Source organism: Lagopus muta, chromosome 3 (genome assembly GCF_023343835.1).
Source record: "Lagopus muta isolate bLagMut1 chromosome 3, bLagMut1 primary, whole genome shotgun sequence".
Classification (NCBI taxonomy): Eukaryota; Metazoa; Chordata; class Aves; order Galliformes; family Phasianidae; genus Lagopus; species Lagopus muta.
In genome coordinates this window covers 59,776,447-59,800,217 of record NC_064435.1, presented here as the reverse complement: position 1 = coordinate 59,800,217, position 23,771 = coordinate 59,776,447, and the positions used below count along the sequence as shown (strand labels likewise).

The 23,771-nt window shown below is 39.7% G+C and overlaps 2 protein-coding genes across 3 annotated transcripts in view; both read left to right on the top strand.

Annotated features, from left to right (window-relative positions):
• CTNNAL1 (catenin alpha like 1) overlaps positions 1-23,771 on the top strand; it is a 596,511-nt gene that overhangs the window by 206,169 nt on the left and 366,571 nt on the right. The gene's annotated exons all lie outside the window — the stretch shown is intronic.
• The window catches only part of TMEFF1 (transmembrane protein with EGF like and two follistatin like domains 1), a 157,613-nt gene that overhangs the window by 121,976 nt on the left and 11,866 nt on the right, over positions 1-23,771 (top strand). For both annotated transcript variants that reach the window (XM_048939260.1, XM_048939259.1), the window contains exon 5: positions 12,583-12,679. In XM_048939260.1, the coding sequence (XP_048795217.1) occupies positions 12,583-12,679 (97 nt within the window). The remainder of the gene's footprint in view (positions 1-12,582; positions 12,680-23,771) is intronic.

The following is a 23,771-nucleotide window of genomic DNA, read 5'->3' as shown; positions in this document are numbered from 1 at the left end:
GTAGAACGAAAAATGTAAGATATAGGTACAGACACAGGAAAGCCATTTTGCTTTTGAGTTTTGTTTGTGTGAAGCACTGCAGTGCATACTGATTGAGTGTATACAAGTCACTGTGTTTGACACCTTGATTTAAGTACACATTACTCAAATAAAATATTCCAAACCTCTCAGGAGCCTTAGGTTTTTGTACCTATTTCCTAATGGCCTGTATGACCAGCAAGGGGTTTTATGATGCCTACTTTCACCACATCAGTTCAACACAGCCCAGCACAGGCAGATGGGCAGCATGTGGGACCAAACCCAAGCCCAGTTGCTTCTATGAGAGATGTAGCAACTGGTGTTCACTACAGCTGTCTGAAGAGTTATTTCACCAGCTCATATGAGGTCCTGTCTCCAAGGATGGGACGTTGAGTTGCCTTCACCTTTCTAACACAGTTTAAAGTATTAGGACCAATTTCCTGCTCAAGCACTGCCTCTTGTTATCTGCACTAGTGACTCTTCTCATGCTTTTAAGAGCTTGCTACCCACTCCATCCCTAGCTCTGTTTGCTTCCCACTTTTCTACCCAGCTTTTTACTCCCTGCAGCTGCTCCTGCAAGCTGAGAGTTGGCTTGTGTCAGTGCTACAGTGCACTTCTTAGAGGAGACAGATGACAGTAATTTAGCCCACGTCTGACTTTTGTTTTTGCTACAGTTTTTAGAAATGCTTGAATGCTGTTGGAATTTCTTGTAGTATTTCCCCAGTCGGATACAAAGATCTCTGTTAAAGTCTTTTGTAAATTTTACTGTGTTGGTCTGGAATAGATGACTGACAGATGCAGGGATTCTCTGGTAATTTTATGAACAGTTTGAAGAGAAGTAGGCCAGAACATGTTGTCTTCTGTTGGCTAAACTGCTCAGTGATGAGATGAAAGATACAAGTTCAAATACATTTGTTGCTTGGTTTGGGGCAGGAGACTGAACCCACAGTCTCTTGGTAAGAGAGTCCCAAACTGCGCCTCCATTGGCCTCTGCTGTTGTAGCTGCTCTCAGTTAAAATATTCATTGAGCCTGGGACAAAGGGACTGGGAAGAAGGAGACAGCCTGGAGGTTGGAAGGATACATTCTTCAGAGAGGCTTTGTTAGTCGAGACTTGAATTTTAATTATTTATGCAAAATAGAATGGCATCAGCTGAAGAGAATGGTGGACTCTTCAGGCTGCTTTGCAGCAGTGGGAAATGTCTTGTCTTGGGAGTGGAATATGTGTGCCTGCTCACATCAGGCAGAATGGAACAAATTCAGTCTGAATCCCTTCACCCCATGTGAGTAACTACACTGCCTGGTTGATCTATGAAAAAGGGGCAGTATACTCTCTATCACTGCCTCCTCCAGCAGTTTTGTGACATTAGCCTTTCACTTACCTGGCTCTTTTATATGCGTCAGCTGAAGCGTCCTCACTTTTGTCTGCTATGAAAAACATCGGATATTGTTCTTAATTTTAGGCAAAAAAATATTTTAAATCACAAAAAATTGTAATTCCCACCTGTCGTGGTTTCTGGATTTGTTGTTGTTGTTGTTGTTGTTTTGTTTGTTTTGGTTTGGTTTGGTTTGGGTTTTTTTTTTTTTTTTTTTTTTTTTTCCCTTTCCTTTGCTTTAGACACATGTAGTGTCTTAAGTGTAGTGTGCCCATGATAGTGGGAAGAGTTTCAGGGAGCTGCTAAGCTGTATAGAGATAGGGTCAGGAAAGCCAAAGCCCAGCTTGATCTGAACTTGGCTAGGGATGCCAAGAAGAACAAGAAGGGCTTCTACAGGTACCTCAACCAGAAAAGAAAAATCCTGGAGGGTGTACCCTAGGCAGGATGGTAGCAACAGTCAAGGAGAAGGCTTGAAGTACTTCACAACTTTTTTACCTTGGTCTTTCCTGATAAATGGTCACCACACAGCCCTCAAATGTTTGGCTTGGTAGAAGGGGTTCTGGGAAGCAACATCCTTCTCACTGTAAGCAAAGATCAGGTTCATGACCACCTGAGGAACTTGAACATCCTCAGGTCTATGGATCCTGATGAGATGCATGCCGGAGTCCTAAGATGTGGTTGTCAAGCCACTCTCCAAGATATTTGAAAAGTTGTGGCAATCAGGTGAAGTCTCTGGTGACTAGAAAAAAAGGTAACATGATACCAGTTTTTTAAAAGGGTAAAAAGGATGATCCCAGGAACTACCAACCTGTCTGTCTCACCTCTGTGCCAGGGAAGATCATAGAGCAGATCCTCCTGGAAGCTGCGTTAAGGCACATGGAAGGCAGAGAGGTGATATGGGAGAACCAGCATGGCTTCATCAAGGGCAAATCCTGTTTAACCAACCTAGTGGTCTTCTATGCATCACTGTGCAGTGGTCACTGCATCAATGGACAAGGGAAGAGCCACTGACATCATCTATCTCGACTTCAGTAAGGCCTTTGACACAGTATCCCATAACATCCTTCTCTCCAAATTGGAAAGATATGGATTTGATGGGTGGACTGTTTGATGGACGAAGAACTGGCTGCAGGATCAAGTCCAGAGAGTGGTGATCAGTGGCTCAGTGTCTGGATGGAGATCAGTGACAAGTGATGTCCCTCAGGGATTGGTTCTGGGGCTGATACTTTCTAATATCTTTATCAATGGCATCAACAGTGGGGTCGAGTGCACTCTCAGCAAGTTTGCTTATGAAAACACCCCACCAAGCTGTGGAGTGCAGTCAACACACCAGAAAGGATGTCGTGCAGAGGTACCTAGACAGGCTTAAGCAATGGTCCCGGGTGATCCTCATGACTTTCAACAAATCCAGGTGCAAGGTCTTGCATCTGGGTCAAGGCAACCCTCACTACCATTAGAAGCTAGAGAATGAAATAATTGAGCACAGCCCTGCCAAAAAGAGCTGGGGGTACTGGTGGATGTGAAGCTAAACATGAGCCAGTAATGTGCCCTTGCAGCCCTGAAAGCCAACTGTATTCTGATCTATGTCAAAAAATGCATGGCAAGCAGGGCAAGGGAGGTGAACCTGCCCCTCTACTCTGCTCTGGTGAGACATCACTTGGAGTACTGCATACAGAAGTGGAATCCTCAGTGCAGGAGAGGCATGGACCTGTTGGAGCGCATCCAGAGAAGGGCCATAAAAGTCATCCATGGAATGGAACGCCTCTCCTATGAGGACAGGCTGAGAGCTGGGGCTGTTCAGCGTGGGGAAGAGAAGGCTGTGAGTTGACTTGAGAGCAGCCTTTCAGTATCTAAAGGGGAGCTACAAGAAAGAATGAGACAGACTTTAGCAGGGTCTGTTGTGACAAAACAAGGAGAGATGGTTTCAAGCTCAAAGAGTGTAGATTTAGGTTGGATATAAGGAAAAAATCTTTTACAGTGAGAGTGAAAAGGCATTGGAACTTTTTGCCTAGTGATGTGATTGGTGCCATGTCCCTGGAGACTTTCAAAGCAAGGCTGGATAAGGCCCTGGGCAACCTGATGTAGATGTGGTGTCCCTGTTCACTGCAGGGGAGTTGGACTAGATGGCCTTCAGAGATCCGTTCCAAGTCTAAGAATTCTATCATTCTCTTTATGATGCAATGAAACGTTGCTGCTGTAGTCTCCCCTTTGTCACTGAGTTGGGCATACTTCTCTACCTTGTCTTTGGTGCATTGAGATATTTTCTGTGTCTGGGAGAAATCCTTCAAAGAATGGAGCCCACTGTTGTTTTGATGACCAAACTCTGGCCAAAAAAAGTCAAGAATGTTGTACTCAGATTGTTTTCGTATCTGGAAGTGTTTTTATTCCATTATCCAAGTAACTGTAAAAATGTTACAAGGAGGTATTAAAAACATCAAAGAAGTATTACAAGCTAAGGAAATTTAGAATTAAAACAAACCTTGGAAAGGCTGCTGAACCAGATGATGTTGAAAGAGCACTGTTTGGGAACCAACAAGAGTCCAGCTACAGGACTGACAGAAGCACAGCACAATTCCTTCCTGGCATAGTCCTCTCCATTTTCTTCCAAAGGAAACCAGGGCTTGCTGAGATACAATAATCACCTCGTTCTTACAGTTTCATAGCAGACTCTTGGCTAAGGGTGCACAAGTTCAGGGATTTATGTGCCCCGTTGGGGGCAGATGTTGCTTGTGAGAAGCACTGTAAGCACTGTAAAATGCAAGGATAAGAGAGCGGGATTCTGTGAGTGAACATAATTGTTTAGAAATTTCTGTTTTCTTCTTAGGATTTACATTTCCAGATGCTGATCACAGAATCAGTATTTGCTGTGTTTCTTAAACACACAATTAGTGGGATTGTGCGTGCACCATCGATGCTGGCACGCACCAAATGGATGAGTGCAGCTGCTTGTACGTGTTCAGGAAGCACTGCCACTAATGTGCAGGAGATGTACCATTTGCTGGTAGATTTTTAAATCTGAAAGAAAGTACTGGTAAAGGATCTATTGCTATAGATCTGCTGGTGACAGTCTGCACTGCTTAAATTAGCTGTGTGCCTCCCATGCAGCTGAGATTTGTGCTAGTGGTTCACATTGTTCTGTTTCATTTTCCAGATGCGTTACAAGCTCATTAATGATTCTGAAACTTGACTTCTTGCAGAATTTCTCTCTTGCTCCAAAGCTGAGTGATATTGAATGCATTCATTTTAATGTCGAAAAAGTGCATTTGAAACTGATTTTTAAAAAAAAAAGGAAAAAGGAAAAAATCCCTCTTTCTCAAAGATTACTTCAGACAAAGTCTTGCCTTAGAAGTCGTCATGTGTCACAAAAATGCTTAGAATTGTGAAACTACTGATTCACATTCTCTCCCAAATCATATTTACTGTTACAAAGACAGGAGATTTCAGCAAAAGAATTAGGAGCGGGAGAATTTCTTAAGTACAATTGAAGGAAGGTGAAAGACTGTCACTTCTAAGGGTGACACAATTGTCTAGTTGCCCTCTGACTTTTTCAGTAATTGTGATTTCCATTTCCTATGTTCTGATGGCACAGTATTCATAAAGATCTGCAATTAAAAATCACTCGTTTTGCTCAGTCTGAACCTTCAATTAGAATAATAAAAATTATGGTTATGAAACCAAGCTGTTGATTACTTGTAGCAGTGAGTATCCTGATGCCACTTCTAAGAAGAGTATGGATTGTTAATTCAGAAATTAGAGAAATTTCAAAAATCTCATTGTACTGCCATTCTGTTTCACCCCTGTAGAAATCAGTATCAGAGACTGGGATTCAGCCCTAAAAATGTTGCTTAATTAATGATGACTGTGGAATCCCAAGACATGAGTTATAATCTTGTATTCTGCAATTCCATGCCCTGAAGAATACACAGTCATAAAAATGACTCCTGATCCACTTCCTTTAATGTGTAATTTGTTGCTGTTTGAGGCAGAGCTGGTGAAAGAGAAGTCACAGTCTCAGATTCGTGTTCATCTCTGCCAGTAGTAAATTGTTACACGTTTTGATCTGTTGAATGTAGTTTCAAAACTGATAGATCAGGACACAAAAACTGACGTACACAAACTGTCATGAATGCATAAAGGAGATAGATTACTTCCTCACATGCCACATTTTCTTTTTTGCAACATGAATTTTCCTTTTAAAAATTTTATTATTGTTGGAACCTGCCATGTTCTCCCAATAAAAAGAACTGTCTTGACCCAGTAAGGCAGCCTACAGAAGATTAACTTGGATAGGTTTTATAGAATCACACAATGGCTTTGGTTGGAAGAGACTTGAGACCATTTGACTCCAACCTCCTGCTGTGGGCAGGGCTGCCCCCCACCAGCTTAGTCTGCCCAGGGCCCCATCTAACCTGGCGTTGAACATCTTCAGGGATGGGGCATCCACAACCTCTTTTATCAGCCTGTTCCAGAACTTCAGGGAAAAACTCCCCTGGCATCTAATCTAAGCATTCCTTTAGTTTGAAACCATTTCCCCTTGTCGTGTCTCTATCTACCCATCAAAAAGTTCATTTCCCTCTTGTTTATGATCTCCCTTTAAATGCAAAAGAGGACAATGAACCCCATGCAGCCTTCTCCAGACTGAACAAGCCCAATTCCTTCAACCTTTCTTCATAGGAGAGGTGTTCCAGCCCTCTGATCATCCTCCTCTGGACCCACTTCAGCAGCTCTGAATCCTTCCTGTGCTGGGGATACCAGACCTGGATGCAGTACTCCAGATGGGGCCTCATGAAGGCAGAGTAGAAGGGGACAGTCACCTCCCTTGCCCTTTTGGCCACCACTTTTCTGATGCAGCCCAGAATACGTGAATGTGATTAAGGGTGGGCTTTTCCAGTGTTTCCTTCAAAGTATTTTGCATGTCAGTATATATATATATTTTCCTTAGTTGTATAGCTTCATACAGCCAAGAAGATCCATAGAGGAGCAGTCATCTTAGTGATCCTCATGCCTGCTCATTATGCATAGAGCTGGCAGCCAGGACTCTTAGCCAGGCAGAATCCCTGTCATTTAGCTGAAGGGACTTCAGTGATCAGAAGTCATCAGACTTGTTTTAATTCCTTTTTCTGCCAATATTCTTAAAAGATCTCACTGTGGCACTGCCCAAGTAATAGTGAGACAATTGTAAATTTTACCAGCAACTCTGACTTACCTTTACACATTATCTTCTTAGACATGTCCCACTGATTCTGAAAGGAACGCTTTCTGAAGTCAAAGCTGGTTCCTTTTTTTTTTCCCTTTTTTTTTTTTTTTTTTTTTTGGACAAAGATAATCTGCTTTCATCTGGCAATAGTCCTTATTTGAAAGGCTTTTCTTTGGTAGTACTTTCCATCTGGCGCGCGGACATATTGCAATAACTTTTGAAAGAGAACCTTATTTCTTCTGAGTCCCCAGATCCTGTCTTTTGCTGAAGATGAACTTCTGAGCTGTTCCTTCTGTCTCCTGCAAGTAAAAGCTCCTTTCCTCCTTGCTCCATTTCTCCCTTAGTTTCTTGATTTGATGAAGCCAGCAAATGGTGGTTGTGATATTCACTTTGTGGTCTAGTTAGGCCTTTACAAGGATGCGCTGAAAACTGTTAGCATGTGTCATGAATGGCACCACACATTTAACAAATGTCAGTGGCTTTTCAAGTCAGCTTCTTAGAGACACATCAGTGTCCTTTGAAGAGACGGATCCTGTTGATTAGTAAGAAACTGCTATGCCCATGACATTAATTTTTTATTCTTGTTGTTCAGAGAATATCTGTAACTAAGCAGAATGCACTTTTGATATATAAAAAAAGATGTAGTAGTGGCTAGACAGATGGCACCCAATCATTTCAGGCTTTTATGCTAAGGAAATAACATGCTTGCAATACATATAGCTAAGTTAATTATTATTAAAATAATTTGTTTTGAATTTCTAATCCCTCTGAAACCTAATAGGGAAAGTATCTTGTGATGAACGTCTAGCAGATTGCATTTAGTAATTAATAAATTGATATACAGTATGTGCTTTTTAGCAGGCTGCCATCTGTTCCTTCTCCTCACTGGGGACAACACTTATCCAATAATTGTCACACAGTCAGGGTGGTATAAACAGACACCATTTAGAACCTCAAATAATTTTTTCTTAAATTTCTGATAATAGTACTGATGTATTTTAATGTATTTTAATATGACTGCAGGAGCTTGATGGTGATTAACACCCTGGATAGGAGGTAACATCATGTCTTTTAGGCATATTTCTATAATGGGGAGTGATTTAGAGAGATGTAAGTGCTGATTCCATCACGTGGTTTGTCACTGAGTATCAGTGTTACTTCCAACAGCTCTATTTATTTCTGAGGCCCTACTATACTCAGTAGGTAAAATTAACACTGAACTAAAACTTGCAAGAATTACTATAATTTCACCAAAGGTTCAACAACACAGAGACAAAGAGCTTGCATGTTCTGGTGTTGTGTCGGTGAGAATTTGCCCTTAGTAGGGATTTTAAAGGGCCTACTCTTTGTTCACAGTGATGCAGGGATCTGGGGCTCAGAAAGACAGATTCTTCTTGGCTCTTTTACAGGGTAACAGATAAGAAATGAGAGCATGTTCTTCTTATGCGACCTTCTAGGGCTCACAGAACTACATTTGGCATCTTTATGAAATTGCAGGACATCTTCTTTGACATCTAGTGATTTTCCTGTCCTTTCCATTTTCTATCATCTTCCACTCATGCATAATTTCTCTAGTGCTTACGCCAAAGCTGTTGTGTCTTTGGAAAAAATGGAGTTTGGCCATATTTGAAGAAAGACAGTGGAGTGAATTGGTGTTTATATTCTCTACCCAGAGGGTCTTGCAGTGAGAGATGATCCAGCTCTTGCTAGTTTTCCCCACTGTTATCCATAGCATCATTATGCACAGAAGTTACCATTGCCAAATGTGTAAAATACCTGAGACACAACAAGGGCAGTGGTGGCACGGAGTCTTGCAATGTGTGGCCTTGAGTCATTGCTTCTGCACATCCTCAAGTTCTGCACACACTGTCATTATGATAATCACTCGACAAACATTGCCATGGCTGGCCTGCAATTAAGATACCAACTTCAAACTCAACCTCTTCAAGCACCTCACAGATAAATAGTCCAGACATCATTTTATTAAATCTTCAATGCCAAAAATGGAATTTCAAAGGCTGGAGTCTTTCCTGGAGAACACTTACAGCTGCACCATGTTGTCTGTACTGCACAGCAAGGTGTAGCTTGGACTACCAAGCTAGGCTTTGCTTCTAATCCAGCTGGCAACTAATACTTTTGCATAAGCCAGCAGCTTGGTCTAGATTGATCAAGAAACTGCTTGCCAGAAATTTGGGATGGCTAAAATTAGTTTTTTCACTTGCTTCAAATATAAACTTACTGACAAAAGAGCAAGTTTGCAGCCTCGTTTTAAATTATGAGTATAATCTTCATTTTAACTAGTCCATCATTATCGCTGCCCTAAGAATTAATGGAGGAGAGGTTAAGTTACTAACAGTTGAGTGAACTGCCGCCTATAGCATGTGATACTGTGGATTGTAGTTAGGAGAGGAATTTTCAGTGCTAGGCATGCCAGCGGGATTAATATAACTTCAGGAGGTATTTTAAGGATACAGAATAGGATTTGCTGTGGCCCTTCTTATTTTTCCCGAATCATTTTAATTTTAATTGTCTTCCATGAGGTTGCACATCAGTAAAAAATCTCTATACTCCAAATACAGGTAGGAATTGATTTTCAGGGCATCTTCCCCAGACCTGGGATTTGTTGTTGCGTAGGTACATGGCTATAGAGCAGCCACAGCTCTCCATGGGCTCCTTCCATTTCACTGTGATCAGTGATAAATATATGACAGCAAAGCTCTCTTTCCTGCCCATGCCTGGGGGCAGTCCAAACTTCACCTTGACACAAATCAATACTTTTTCTTCCAGCCAGAGGTATTACAATTGTAAGAACACACAAATTAGTTGCCAAGGGAAGCAATTTACTGCTGGCCAGTTCCTCCAGAGCAATTGTCCATTTGCAGGCTCCTGAGGTGGAGCTGGCCAACTTCTGCAGGGAAATAATGACTCAAGGAGAAGTGTTAGCGGACAGTGCAGGTCAGACTACTGGGAGTCACAGATCCCATCCTTGTGCCTCATTTCTTTGAAGGACAGAGTATTAATGAGGTGCTGACCCAAAACACTAAAGGAAGCTGAAAAGAGAGGTAAAATGAGCTTTCGCTCAACATGAAATTAAGATGTCAAGAGCAGAATTAATCAAGATACGAAAGAAAGTGAGGAGAAGAAATTTTGTAATCATTTATACATCAACATTAGAAGCCTGCATAATAAACAAGAAGAACTTGAATTGCTCGTTTAGAAACATATTTTGACCTAATTGGTATTACTGAAACACTGAAACCTGCTGGGAAGATTTGATTGATTGGAATATTAAAATTAATGGCTATAACCTATTTAGGAACAATCAAATATGTAGAAGAAAGGAGAAGGGAGAAGCAATCTGTCAAGAGGTGCATTGCCAATCTGGAGACACTCACTCACAACAGAGGAACTATTGCCCTCAAATATTAATGGATGAACTTATTTTAACAGCACACAAGTTGGGTACAGAATGTGTCTGCTACCTATTCAGGCTGAAAAGACAGTTATTATATATTCTGTGTTGATGGGAAAAGTTGCATTTTCTTGAAGGACTTCAATCTAAATTATACACAGTGTTTCATGCTGCTGGTTCATCATGCAGCTAATAATGAAAGAAGCTTCTAAAAATTACAGATGACCATTGCATAATTGGAAATGTTGTATCAAGATGCATTCATCTGCACTACACTTCATCCTGACAGGTGTAAATTAACAGCACCTGAGGTGCAGGTAATTGTGATTTGCATGTATTTATTTTTTTTTATATTATTTATTTGCATGCATATGCAAACAGCATAAAGTACAGATAAGTAACTCTATGTGTACTAGGATTTTCATGTTTTAATCAAGAAAAGAGTACCACACTTTTTCTAAAACAAGGAAAAAATATTGAAGATAGAGAAAGCAATTTTAGCAGGGAGGGAGAGAAGTTCACACTGAATAGCTTGTAGAAACAATTACCTAGTAGTTGTGGATTGTTTATGAACACTGAAATGCTAATAGAGCAGCAAAAGTGCTCTGTAAGGCATTCTGGTTGTATTTCAAGTGAAGTCAGATAGTTTATATTGGAAATGATGAAATATTTTCAATCCTAGCAGAACAGCGGAAGGTTACTAAGCACAAAATGTCAAAGGCAGATATTTTGTGATCTGCAGATCTGTCTGGTTTGCACCTAAAAGCTTCAAAAATGACTGATAAAGAATTTTGTGGGCTACTCATATCTTTATATTTATTTTTTGTCATTAGAACAATGAGAAGTAACGTACAAATATTTTGAGAAAGGATAAATGTGATGATCTGGAGAGCTGTAGTCTCTCATATTGGCACCTGTCAGAAGCAAATCAATAGAATAGAAAGTGGAAGAATCAACTGAAAATAGAATTAAGGGGGGGACGTGGGGGCACATTTTTTTTGATGACAGTCATCATCGGTTTTTGGTACATAAAATCTATCCGCTTATTTTTTCAAAAAAGAAGTTCATATAAAGTAGTGGTTGTGTAGGTGTAGGTGTACTACTACAATCAAAGGCAACATCTCACAAAAGTCTAAGTAAATAGAGGGCACAAAATCCAGGCAGTGCACATCTAGGTTAGGAAATTATTAAATGTTAAAGAATCCTTATAAAATTATTGTTTTTCTGTGGTCTCTTGGCCTTGAAATGGACTGTGTGCAAATCAGAACTGATCAGGCTAATGATATGCCCAAGCAGGCAAGGTTTTATTGCCCTAGAGTGAGTCCAGGATCTTGATCATCTTTCTTGGATGCCAGCCTCTCTCTTTGCAACAGACTGTTGTCTCTGAAGAGAACTCATTGAGGAATAAAATGAGTAATAAAATGAATGTTAATAGTAATGGTCAATACAGAAGAACAGTCAAAAAGTAGCATGCTAGGCATATGATAAAATTTAAAAACTAAACACAAATAAGTAACTGTAAAAATAAAAGAAAACTACTTCTATTGCAATTTAGTAGGTGCGGTGATAGAATTCCTACAGTGGTGTAGTTTTGTAATAAATTTTGGGTATGTAGTCATCTTTAAAAAACAAATGCCATGCTTTAGACAGAAGTGAAGTCGAGAGAGACTAACCATGTGCTTTGCATACAGCCACAGCCCACAGTAGAGGGAAAGATTCCTTTCAGATGAGATCGAGGAAGATTAGGAATGACTGTTGTGGATTTCTTTTTTCTATTGAAATATAAAGAATATAGCAAGTTTTTAATTGCTGGTGGTCGGTTGATTTCCTCTTGCTACAGCATATGAAACTATGAGAAAGGAATCACTAAACTTTGTTTAGATCTCTTTTCAACAGCCTTGTGCAGTCAGCCTTACACAAGCGTATATTAAAGTTCTTGACTCCCTCTGCAGATTTCTGTTTCCTTTTCTTCTTTTCAAGCTCTCCATTACTGCACTGTTAAAATAAAGAATATTGAGAAAATATTGTATTGAAACAATTCCCATGTAGTTGTATTTCTTTTACTCAACTAAGAGTTTTGATGTCTTTTTCAACAGTAAGATCCGTGCATTTGTATTTTAGAATATTTGGGGTATTAATTTTACTTTTCAGGGACATAGCATTCATCCCATTTTCTTGTTAAGATTGCTTTCTTCTTTTAGTCTTGTACCAATCTAGAAAATATACCACAGCATGTATCAGAGATGAGTACAGTCTAAGACTGTCATCAGAAATAAAAAGGGGAAAAAAAGTGAGTAGTAATGTACTTACATTACATGCATGTCTGGTGAAGTGAGAATAAATACAGTGAAATAAACAATGAGGGAAGAGACAATCAATGAAGCAGTTGTGTTTTTTGGGATGCTTGTATTGTTACTGTTCTACCAACCTCCAATTGCTGGATTTTGAAAGAGGGAGCTCTCCAGTGTAAGTGTATGATAACTGTTGACAAAATAGTTGAAGGTAAATGAATTTAGGCAGGTAAAGACAGAGCTTAATATAGAAGTCATGCTTTCTGCTAACAGTACCTTGTTTTGTTTAGAGTATGAAGGATCTGGGACAGAAGTTCAGAGAAAACACTCAAAATGTGGAGTTTGCAAATATAGGGCTGAGTGTGATGAAGATGCAGAAAATGTTGGGTAAGTTACAAGTTTTCCTTAACAATGTGAATGAACAAAAGAAAAAGTATGTGATTATCTTGACTGCGCTTGTTCCTTTAATTGAAGTTTTAATGCTGTCTAATAATAATGTGTTTGATATGTGGCAGTGAAGAAAAAATTTTTTTCAGCTGCAAGATATAGAGAGAAAACAATGCAAAGGCGTATTGGAGAATCTTTGTCAAAAATACAAAATAGATACTATCATTCATCTCAGACTATTTTCTGTATGTTCTGCTTTTCTGTACAGAATTACTGTGGGAAGCATACTTTTCTTTTATCTTCTAGTTGGGATCTATTTCACATATAATGTCTCATAAGTTCACAAGATTTTATTCTGAGCTATCAGCATTAAGGAAATCTCAGGATGTAAGGCAGTTTAGCACTAATATTCAAGATGTATGCTACAACTTGATCTTGAATATACAAGTGAAAACAAAATGGCAATAGTACACATGAGTAGTGGCCCAATACTTCAGGTTTCCTAAAATGTCATACCACTGAAGTAGGCTTGCTCTTTTATGGGGAGACGAATGGACTGTAGCCATATTTCATAATAATTATAATTTTCTGCAATATTGCCTTGGGCTGCTTCATTTATGACTGTCAAGATGGGTATAGATTTGTTTGTTATATGCATTGGGATGTGCTTCTGGCTTTGGAAAATCAATTCACGAGCATTCAATTTCAGTAAAAGATTGCCTATTCAGTCTATACAGGTAGAGTTTGCATTTCTGTGACTTCATAGTATCCATAAGAGAAGATAAAGTTGAAGAAATTGGAAGATTTTTCTCCAGTGTTCCGCTTATATATATGAAGCCAAGCTTCCCCTTCTTGATAAAAGTAGTGTTTTTTTGTGTGGTTTTTTTTTTTCCTTTAAGATTTCATTAGTGCTATTTGAAAAAATATGTGAAGATATTCAAATAGAAAATAATAAAAAGTTAGGAAATATTCTGATGAGGCTTGCTTACAACCCATCACATCTGTATTTTTTTCAATTTTGTCAGCTTTCAAACCAAAATGACTTCATTTTTTGCCCGTTAGCTTTGACCAGTATATCTTTTAGTGATATTCACTGTCAGTTTGGATTCAGACTAAGTAGGGCCCTGCTTAGGGACCTTAGATTACCTACGCAAGGTTCATTTTGACATGTCACACAGAATGTCACAGGCTTACTTCAGTAGAAGTTAGGAGTTTGGTGCCCTTTATTCCTAAAATCAAAGCAGTTATTTACTGACAGAAGATGGGATTGAAATTTGTTTGGGAAACTCTTAATACAACCTCCTTTCAGAATGCTTTAAGCATCCATGTTTTTTAACCCCTTGAAACTTTATCATCAGATATAAAATTATTGGTGATACAAACACCTTTAATCAGGTTTGTATAAGCATCACTCAGTTCATATTTTTATTTAACTTTCTTAGTATCCTAGAACAGTTTGGTTGGAAGGGGCCTTACTACATAATACAGTTCCAACCCTTTACCAAGGGCAGAGATACCTCCTACTTGCCTAAAGCCCCATCCAGCCTGGCTTTGAGCACTTCCAGGGAGGGGACATCCATAGAATCATAGAATAATTTTATGCTCCATTACTACCATTATCACTCCCAATTCTAGCAAACCATGCAAGAACTCCAATTTAATAAAAATTCACTATCTTGATTTTTTGCTTTTTAAACCGTGAGAATTACCACTGCAACTTTTTGGGCATAACAGGGTGATATCTATTGAATCATAAACAAAAATTTCCTTCAGTTCTGTTCAGATAGACTACCTAGGCCTGGGTAACCCTTGCTTGGACTTCATGGCATTAAAACACTTAAAACGATTGGTGTGATTAGAAAAGGCATTTTAGGAAGATTCTTTTTCAAGATAATAGCTGAATGAGTTAACTGAACTGTCTCCTACTGTTCAGTAGATAATCTCAAGCCATATTCATGAGATGCAATCTAATACTTATGGTAAAAATATAATTTTGCATTTTTGCATCCTTTTTCCAAATGCCTCAGTCAGAGACATTGCAAACACCAGTTCCTTTCTGTTCTGAGTGCTCCTGAGATGTGAAATGACATCTGCACTACGATTTCATGAATAAACTAAGTTATGGATAAAATGATTAGCCTGCGGACAGACAGTAAATTAGTGGAAGGGGAGACATCTATGCCACAAAGTGTTGAGAGGTTTGAGATAAATGAGCTAGCACTAATGAGAAATCCCCAGTCCTGCCAACAAGGCAGCCACAGCAGCCTGGAGTGCAGCACAGGCAGATTTTCTCCTGGTGACAGAATGGTTCAGCTAGAGACAGTCTTATTTCATATGGGCTGTGGTTTGTCTTTTGGACCTCAAAAGATGTGGTAGTCCTATGCAAAAAATGTTTACATCATTAAGTGGAAACTATAGGGTAATTTCTGCAGTGAAACAGGAGCAATACTGTGATAGCAACTACTTGGCATTTTCTGATAGTTATAGTTGGACTTGCTGATGTCCAAAAGCAAGTTGTTTCTTCTTGGAGTTGCACAGTGACAGCATAAAGGTGAAAGATGTGTCAGAGCATGGGAAATTCCAATTTGATATATAATGGAAAACATTTCTCCCTTAGGGTACTCAGCCTCCAGAAGAGGCTGATGAGTCTGATGAGGCTGTGGAGTTGAGACCAGTGAATGTGATCAGAACCAGATAAGACACAGACATGGACACCCTGGTCCAGCTTTACTAGCTTTGAGCAGAATTTTGGAACAGATGAGCTCTGCACATACTTTCAAGCCAAAATTATTGTGTTATTCATAGAATCACAGAATGGTTTGGGTTGAGAGGGACCTTCAAAACCATTTAGTTCCAACTCCCAGCTGTAGGCAGGGACACCTCCCTCTAGACCAGGTTGCTCAGAGCCCCATCCAGCCTGGCCTTGAATGCTTCCAGGGAGGGGGCATCCACAGCCTCACTGGGCAACCTGTTTCAGTGTCTCACCACCCACACAGCAAAGATCTTCTTCCTATTATCTAGCCTAAATCTATTATCTTCCAGTTTAAAGCCATTTCTCCTTGTCCTGTCACTACATGCCCTTATAAAAAGTCCCTCCCCAGCTTTCTTTAAGGCCCCTTCAGCTACTGGAAGGCCACTACAAGGTCTCCTTAGAGCCTTCTGTTCTCCAGTCTGAAGATCCTCAGCTCCCACATCCTGTCCTTGTAGGGGAGGTGCTCTAGCCCTCTGATTCTGGATAGTTATCAAATCCCAGTGCTTTCTAAAAACAAATTTAAACAAATGCAGTTGTATGCAGCTGAGGTGCACTCTATGTTACCATGGAGTTAGTGATTTTATTTTTAGGTGCTCCTAAAACTATCCTTCCTCTTACAGTTACAAGTTTTTAGTTTTCAGGCTAAGCATTGAAGTAAGATAGCTGTCTGATCGAAATTGCAATATATGCCTCTATTATACAAGATCATATATAGCCTGAAAAATGAAAGCTTTGCACAGCATTTGTGATTTGTATCTTCATTTTGTTTGATTTCTCATAAATATTATCTATACCAGAAGTGGTTACAATGCATGGTAAATTGAATGCAAAAATATGAACAACTTTATTATTTGCATTGCCTTTTCAAAAACTGTGGATGTTAATTTTAAGTGGACTGACTAACAGAAAGAAGTGAAGTCTGAGCAGATGGTTGTCATAAACAGCATGCCATACTTAGAAAATTAATGTTCAAGTGTATGCAGATTAGTATATTATATAAGATTTCCTTATATAAATGTGAAAAGGAATCAATTTGAGGAAACATCACAGGAATATACTTTTTTTTTTCTTTCTCATACATCTTATAAGTATTTCAAATAATTTTGACTTTATGGACAGACTTTTAAAGACCATTAACAATCACTAGTGAATGCACTAGTCTTAAGATACATAAAGACTTACAATGCTTTATTTGTTCTGTACCTTTCTGTAGGTAGCTACAGCCTGCAGACAACAGACTTCACATAGATTAGATATGATTTTTCCCCCTTTACCAACAAAACTGAATCATTCATTGCATTCTTCGTGGAGAAGCCATTGTCTGAGACTGGTCTTTCTGTACGTCATTTTCTGTCCTGTCCCTCAAAATGTCTCTCTGGCCAGAATTTTGCTCTGTTACTTATAAGAAGCAGCATAATGGTACAAAACTTGTAGTAAGGGAATGAAAAAGGACACGTGAGTTGGTAAATTTAAACTTTTGTGGAAGAAACTGGCCAGAAGCCTAAAGGTGTAAGCAGCATGGGGGTGGTGTGTGTTTTCTGCCTGAATTTGGAACTGGAAATGACTTCCCATTGAGAAGTGGGGCTGGAGATGGCAACACACAGCTTGGGGTCACCAAGAGTAGTGCTGATGTGGTGGAAGCAAGTGAGCTAACCCTGTAGGGAAGCAATAGAAACATATAGTTTTCTATTGGCAATTTCATCTTGGCGCACACTGGGCTTTTCAGCTCTACTGGTCATGTTACAGATCACCCTAAAAAACAAACACAAATAAAGGAAATCAACCTAAGTGAGGGATTTATGATTTTTATATGGGATTACATACAATTCACAGTTGTGTTGTGAATTATGTGCAATTGTCCTCTGGTAAATCCTGATATGAAAGGAATTGTATAATGATCTCTTCATTGTACTAACTAATAAGAAATTGAATAGGTTCTAGTGGATAATAATCCAGGCTTGTTTTTCTTTAATGTAAGTTTTAAAGATCTTTGCAGCAATGGATGCCAGGTCTTTGAAGGTTTATATTATTTGAGGATGAAGAGTTAGGCCACTCTTGTGAGAACAGGCATCATTCACTATGTGATGCTAGAGGCTCACTCTGATTAGGGACTTAATTGCTAAAGTGATCAGAGGAAGCCATAAAATTAAAGTAGGAGGTGAAGGGGTGACTGGAAAGTAGCTGAGGCTTATGGTGTTTAAAGGGTGTGCTACTTTGCTGGCAGAAGTAAAGGCCAAGAGGGTGTCCAAGCAGGACATAAAGAAGCCTGCAGAATTGAAATCTATTTCACTTGCACTTACCTCCTCGGTGCTAAAAAGGGATTTTAAAAAGGACGCCAAAAAAGCCTAATGAATATTCAACGTTAGTTGAATAGGTAGAGAAATCACTTTGAAACCCAGATTTTCTTAGTTCAAGTTTCATCTGGAGAGAATTGCACACAAGGGAATGAACATCAAACGAAAGGTAATCCTTCATTTGCCTTTATCACACTTGGTTATCTTCTTAACTGCAATTGCAACACCCCAGCTATTTCTGTTCACCTAAATTTATTCCATCAAGCTTACATTTATCCATCTGTGTGCATCTCACGTGCTGTTTTATTCTGCTATTTTCATTCTATACTTGTAAACAGATGTGTCAATAAATAGGTGAGTAGCTGGGAAAGCTTACTGTTACATTCTGTTGCTGGAAAGGAGGGGCAAACAGTACTCCCCATGATGCCCATCCAGAAAAACATTCTTGGAAAATCCACATGGGCACAAAGGCCTGCCCTCTACTTGGAATGGCTGGCCTCTCACAGCAGTCAAACCCACTCCACAAATCTGCTTTTCCTCTTCCCTTTGAATCTCTCGCAGTTATTAAGCAGCCAGAACTTCCAAGAAATTGCATGCTCCTTGAAGCCTGAAAAGGAAAAGGAGCCTTGAAATGTGTTGTGGTCTCTGGGGATCTAATTAATTTACTGATAACAGCAAGTGCTCTTACAGCCTGAGCTTGTTTCAAATGTGTCACGTCATTTTACAAAACAAGTTTTCCTTGTTACACCTAGTAACGTCTATAAATGAATGGTACGTTCTCATTTCTTATTTATTGAAAGCACATTTTTTATTATTGCTTGGTTCAATTTTATCACCACTTGATATTCAAATGCTTTTCTGTTTAACTAGCAATGTTAGTGAATGATATGCATGCAACTTCCAAAAGCACATTTTCACAAGAAAACTGAACTTCCATGAAAGCAAATCATTGCCTTCTTTCTTAGGACATCAGCTTTCTCATGACAAGTGACAAAATTTAGTTTCTTTGTGTATACCCTACTGCATCATGAAAACATCTGGATATGTCCTATTGAGTTTTCAGGCGTAAATTGAGAGACACAAAGCTGGAGACACATCTCCAGCAAGACATCAGCTTGGAGAATTAAGTACCTATTTCAAGCTTCTTGGCTTGAAAACCAATAAGAAGGGTCTTGAAAAAAGTCTTGTTTTGCTCTGACTCTTTTTATCCCAGTATGACTTCTATAGCAAGCTGTTACAGCAAAAACTGGAAGCACTCATTCACTTCTTTCTGATATGAGGCATCAAGTACTTTTGAGTTATCCTTAGTACGAATGTATGTTAAGTGGCTGCTCTTTAAGTGATTAACTTTCTTCTTCTGAAAGCTGCACTGAGCAGCCACACATCAGGCAGAAGGCACCACTTGGTAGCTTTTCATTTTTCTTACGAGCAAAAAGCAGGATCGTGTTTGGCAAGCACATACAAAAGCAGAGCAGCAGTGGGGCTTGAACTGTGGAATTCCTAGGTGGTAGTGCAAAAACATCCAAAATTTACAGTAGATCAAAAGTTTTGCCATTCTCTCAACCTGTGCTGGGATATGATGATCAATTTACTCAACAAGGCACGGCTTTGACAAGTCTAAAGTAAGACTGATGTTTTGTAAAAATCAACTGGAGGAACAGGGAGAGCGTTTTTTTTTTTTAATTATTTTTGATGCGTACTTTTCTGTGCACTTGCTTTTATCAGCATCAGTAGTTTATGTTTGGACCACTGCTGGACTTTAGAGAATGGTTCCTGGGAGTTACTCAGAAGAACTGACTGCGAATGATATCATGGAATTTAAAAGTGTTTTAATGTTTTTCCAAGCTTTTGATATAATAATTTTTGAATAATTATTCTTAGATAAAATTTGGGGTTTTCTTTCCTAAAAGCCTTCCTGATTCCCTTGTGCGATCACTTGCGAGGCATAAGTATACCTGTCAGTATGGCACTTGCATGAGAGACAGGACTCAAACCTCTCTGCTGCCCATATTTGAGCCTTGTCACATGTGACCCAAGTGTCACTGGCTCTGCTCTGGAGACTGGGAGTTCCCTTCAGCCACAGTTGTCCTGTCATTGCATTTTCTGGCTACTTTCAGCATGAAAGCTGTTTTAATATCAGGTTTTCCACACTAGAGCCTATACAGCCCACACTATAAGCAAGATACTGTTCTGCATTTATTTATGACTCTCATCCTCACAGGGCAGCTAGGACTGTGGCAGTCATCCAGAATAGAACCAACCTTTAACATTTACGAAAATATACCGAGGGGTGGAAACAGCAGTGTCTAAGCAATTCTGGTTAATTTCACATGCAAGGATTGAGTTTCCATATGTGAATAATTTTCTATTATTACAAAAAGTATTGTGTGATAGGCACTGTTTTTTGTTTTTTTCTTAAAACATCCATTCTGGTACGTTGTAATTTCAGTGTGCAGCTACTTGCTTACCAGAAGGCCCATGCACAAAGCACACATAATTGAATGCATTTTGCTCCTCTTCTTTTCCATAGGGAATAGAATGAAAATTTTATCTAAAAATCAGTTAAAAATATGAAAAGCTATAATCAAAGTTGTGATGCTGTCTCAATAGATGCAGAATAGTACTTTAATATATATTTTAAATGAGTAGAAATAAGGTGGAAAATTCACATCTGCCTGATGTGTGGCTGCTCAGTGCAGCTTTCAGAAGAAGAAAGTTAATTTTTTTTTTACTGTGGGTTAATGTCTTAACCTAGACCTTATCGATATAGGCTTCCTGCTTTATAAAATTATGTTCCATTGCAAATCATTCCCCTGTAATTTAACTGTACTATTTAACATTTCATGGCAGGGATGAGTTCACATAGAATTATATTATTATTATTTTTTTTTAATTTCTGATGTCCTGGGTAAGGAGGCAAGAGGCTAAGGCATGTATTTTCTCTCACTGAAAAGTACTGCACTGCTATTTTACTGGAAAAGGAAGGGGAGGAAGAGTCACATGGTGTATTGCCATTTGGGAGACTGACAAGAAAGCCTCTGAAGCACAAGGTGTTAAAATCAAAAGCAGGAAGCCACTGCCTAAAGTAACAAAATAAGGGCTGAAATCAACAAGGTGTATAATTTACACCTCCTCATGGGCTGTGTTTAGTTGTCCCAGGCTTTGACGTCTGCCTGACTTTAGGAGTCCAGCCCACGGTGGTGGTCAGTTACCCTTAGGCGGTTGGATTTTCTGTCCTTGCTACAGCATCAAGCTATTGTCCTGCTCTCTAGCTCTCTGACTTCTGGATGTAGCATATTTTCTGTATTTCACAGAAGGCTCATTTGGGATTCTTACAATACTTTCCTGAGCTGTTTTTAGGTTTCAGACAATGGTAGTGAGCCTGTCCTCTCTCAGGAATTCAGCTGCCAACTTTGTTTTTTTTGATATACAGCATCAGAGCAGCAATTCATTCTCCCGTGGTTTTACCTTCCTTAGCAAACACGGAGCATTTAAAAACATTTTTTGTTTCATGTTTTCAGCTTCACTGGGAAGTTCAGTCCCTTAAGCTGAGTTCATAGGATGGGAGTATGTGGAGATGTGGGCCTCTGCTAGTCTGCTCACACATGGCATATTAGCAAAAGGAAGAAAGATAGAAGATGAGGCAGTACCATGGAGACTACAGGCTGTGCAAGTTGGTATCAAACATGCCAAACAATTTTTCATTATGCTCCTACCTCCTTTTTTTTTTTTCTTTCCTGTTCACACTCACCTCTCCTGGGCTGGGGCTGGAAGGCATGCTGTCAAACCACTCATCTCTGCCTGATGCCCAGCCCAGAGTCCTCCACATGCACATTCCCACTATGTGCTCCTGGCTCCCTCTCTGATACTCTGCTGCATCCACAGAGGCCCTCTTCTCTTCATGCCACCATGCCCCAGCTAAAGCCCTAACTAATTCCCTTCCAGTCCTCTGAAAGGTTTCAGATTTTTGCTTTTGAATAACGGAGCACAATAATCTTAATTTTTGAAGCATGTCAGCCCCCTTCATTATCCAGCAGAATATGTAAATTGCCTACTTTTACATGCCAGACAGCTCGGTTGAAGCATCTATACAAATAACTGAACTGCCAGGTAGAAGTCTGAGCTATCATTTTGCCTCACAGACATAGGCAAAAAAGCAGCTAACAGCCTCAGGCAGATAACTATGTGCATGTGAGTGAATGTATGAAACTTCTGAACTCTTGAACAGAAGCTTGCTACTTGCTAGTTGCAACCACCATGGACTGCTTGTAAATTCGGGGTAATACAGGCTAAGTGGAACTGTCATGTCCTGAGTTCTCCAATTAATAAAGAGACATGAGGCGAGGTCATCAATTAGGAACCTGATGGTGCATTTCATTCCTGCAGACAGTCTAGAATGGGAAAGCAAAACCTTGGGTTGTGGAGAGAAAGGTGTCCTGAAAGGAAGTGGTCTTAGAAAGGAGAAAGAGGGCTGGAAGGAGGATGGGATGATCCTGGAAGCAGGGGCAGATCCCAAACCAGGTGTGCTTGTGCTGGGAGATGCCCTGGGACCGCAGCTGGATTTGCAAGCACCTTGGCTAGTAGTGGTTGGTGATAGCAAAAAGCATCAGAGAAAGAACTAGCACCACCTTCTGCCCAGCCTCCTCGCAGAGGAAGGCAGTCAAGACCTACTCAATGATACTCTGGCACTGCTTTCTAGCCAAGGGAAGGGATTGTGCCACTCTGCTCTGCACTGTGCAATCTCTCCACTGTGTGCAATCTGGGTGGCACAATATAAGAAGGACATAAAACACTTAGAGAGCATACAAAGGAGGGCCACAAAGATGAGGAAGGGTCTCTTGAGGGCAGGAGATATGAGGAGCAGCTGAGGTCCCTGGGTTGGCTCAGCCCAGAGCTGAGGGGACGCCTCATGGTGGCTGCAGCTCCTCACAGGGAGTGGAGGGGCAGCACTGAGCTCTTCATTTTTTGTGCTTTTTTTTTTCCCCTTTTTTCCAACATCTAGATAAGAATTTTAAATGTTGAAAATAAATTTTTGTACATGGGCTATGGGGTTACAGTTAAGGCTGGGAGTGTTTATTAGTAATCTGAGAATAAGAAGACAGGAATTCACAACTACCCCCCAGAACAAGCATTTTGCAGTCTGAAGTAAGTATGCATTTAACACTAGGTATTAAGTCTGAACTAAACACAGCTTGAAAATTTAAGCAGTTACCAAACAGTTTCAACACGAACTTGTAACATGAGAAAGGAAAAATGATTTTCAAAAGTCACCTTGTGTGTCACCAGCAATGATAAGAGCTAACAGTAATTGTGGTGCTGCAGACTTTGGATGATGACTATAGGCAGAAGTGGAACTGTTTGGACACAGAAACAGAGATGGAATTTGCTTGGAGATATAAATAAACATGGCAAGGATGGGCATCCAGGTGTAGAAGAGATTCCTGATGGCTGAGGGAAGATATCAGTAAGCACACAGCCAGTGCCACACAGATGAGGACTAGCTCACTGTTAGTTTGGTTCAATAAATGTACACAACTGCTGAGCTGTGAGCCTTTTATTTGCATGTACTAAATCCTAATAAACCTCTCATTAGGCTTATTGAGCTTAAAGTCATGTGGGAGGATGTAAACAAAAGAGTACTTCCTTTCCCAGGTCTAAGGTTTACAACCATGCTGAGTTCCCATTTCTAGTAAGAAAAAATATAATGTAACGTGCCATTGATATTTAGGGGCTTCAAGACAACTTTGAGGTAGCACCCTAAGATGTGTGCAGCCTCATTACTGGGGCAGTTTTTAATTGTCTGTAGGTGCACATAAAATGTTTGTGCTACAGTTGCTTGTTTGTCTAGCAATAATCTGAAGTTCACAGGTTTGAAATATTACTGAGAAATGTGGTAGCTTTAAAGCCAAAAATAACAAAAGTAACAAAATATGCTCATGGAAAGAGAGAAGAGAAAAAGGGTAGAAATAGGTTCTGTTGCAAGATTTGTTACTGACTTGAGGCACACACACACATTTATTTAATCATTTAATTGTATCTGGAACAG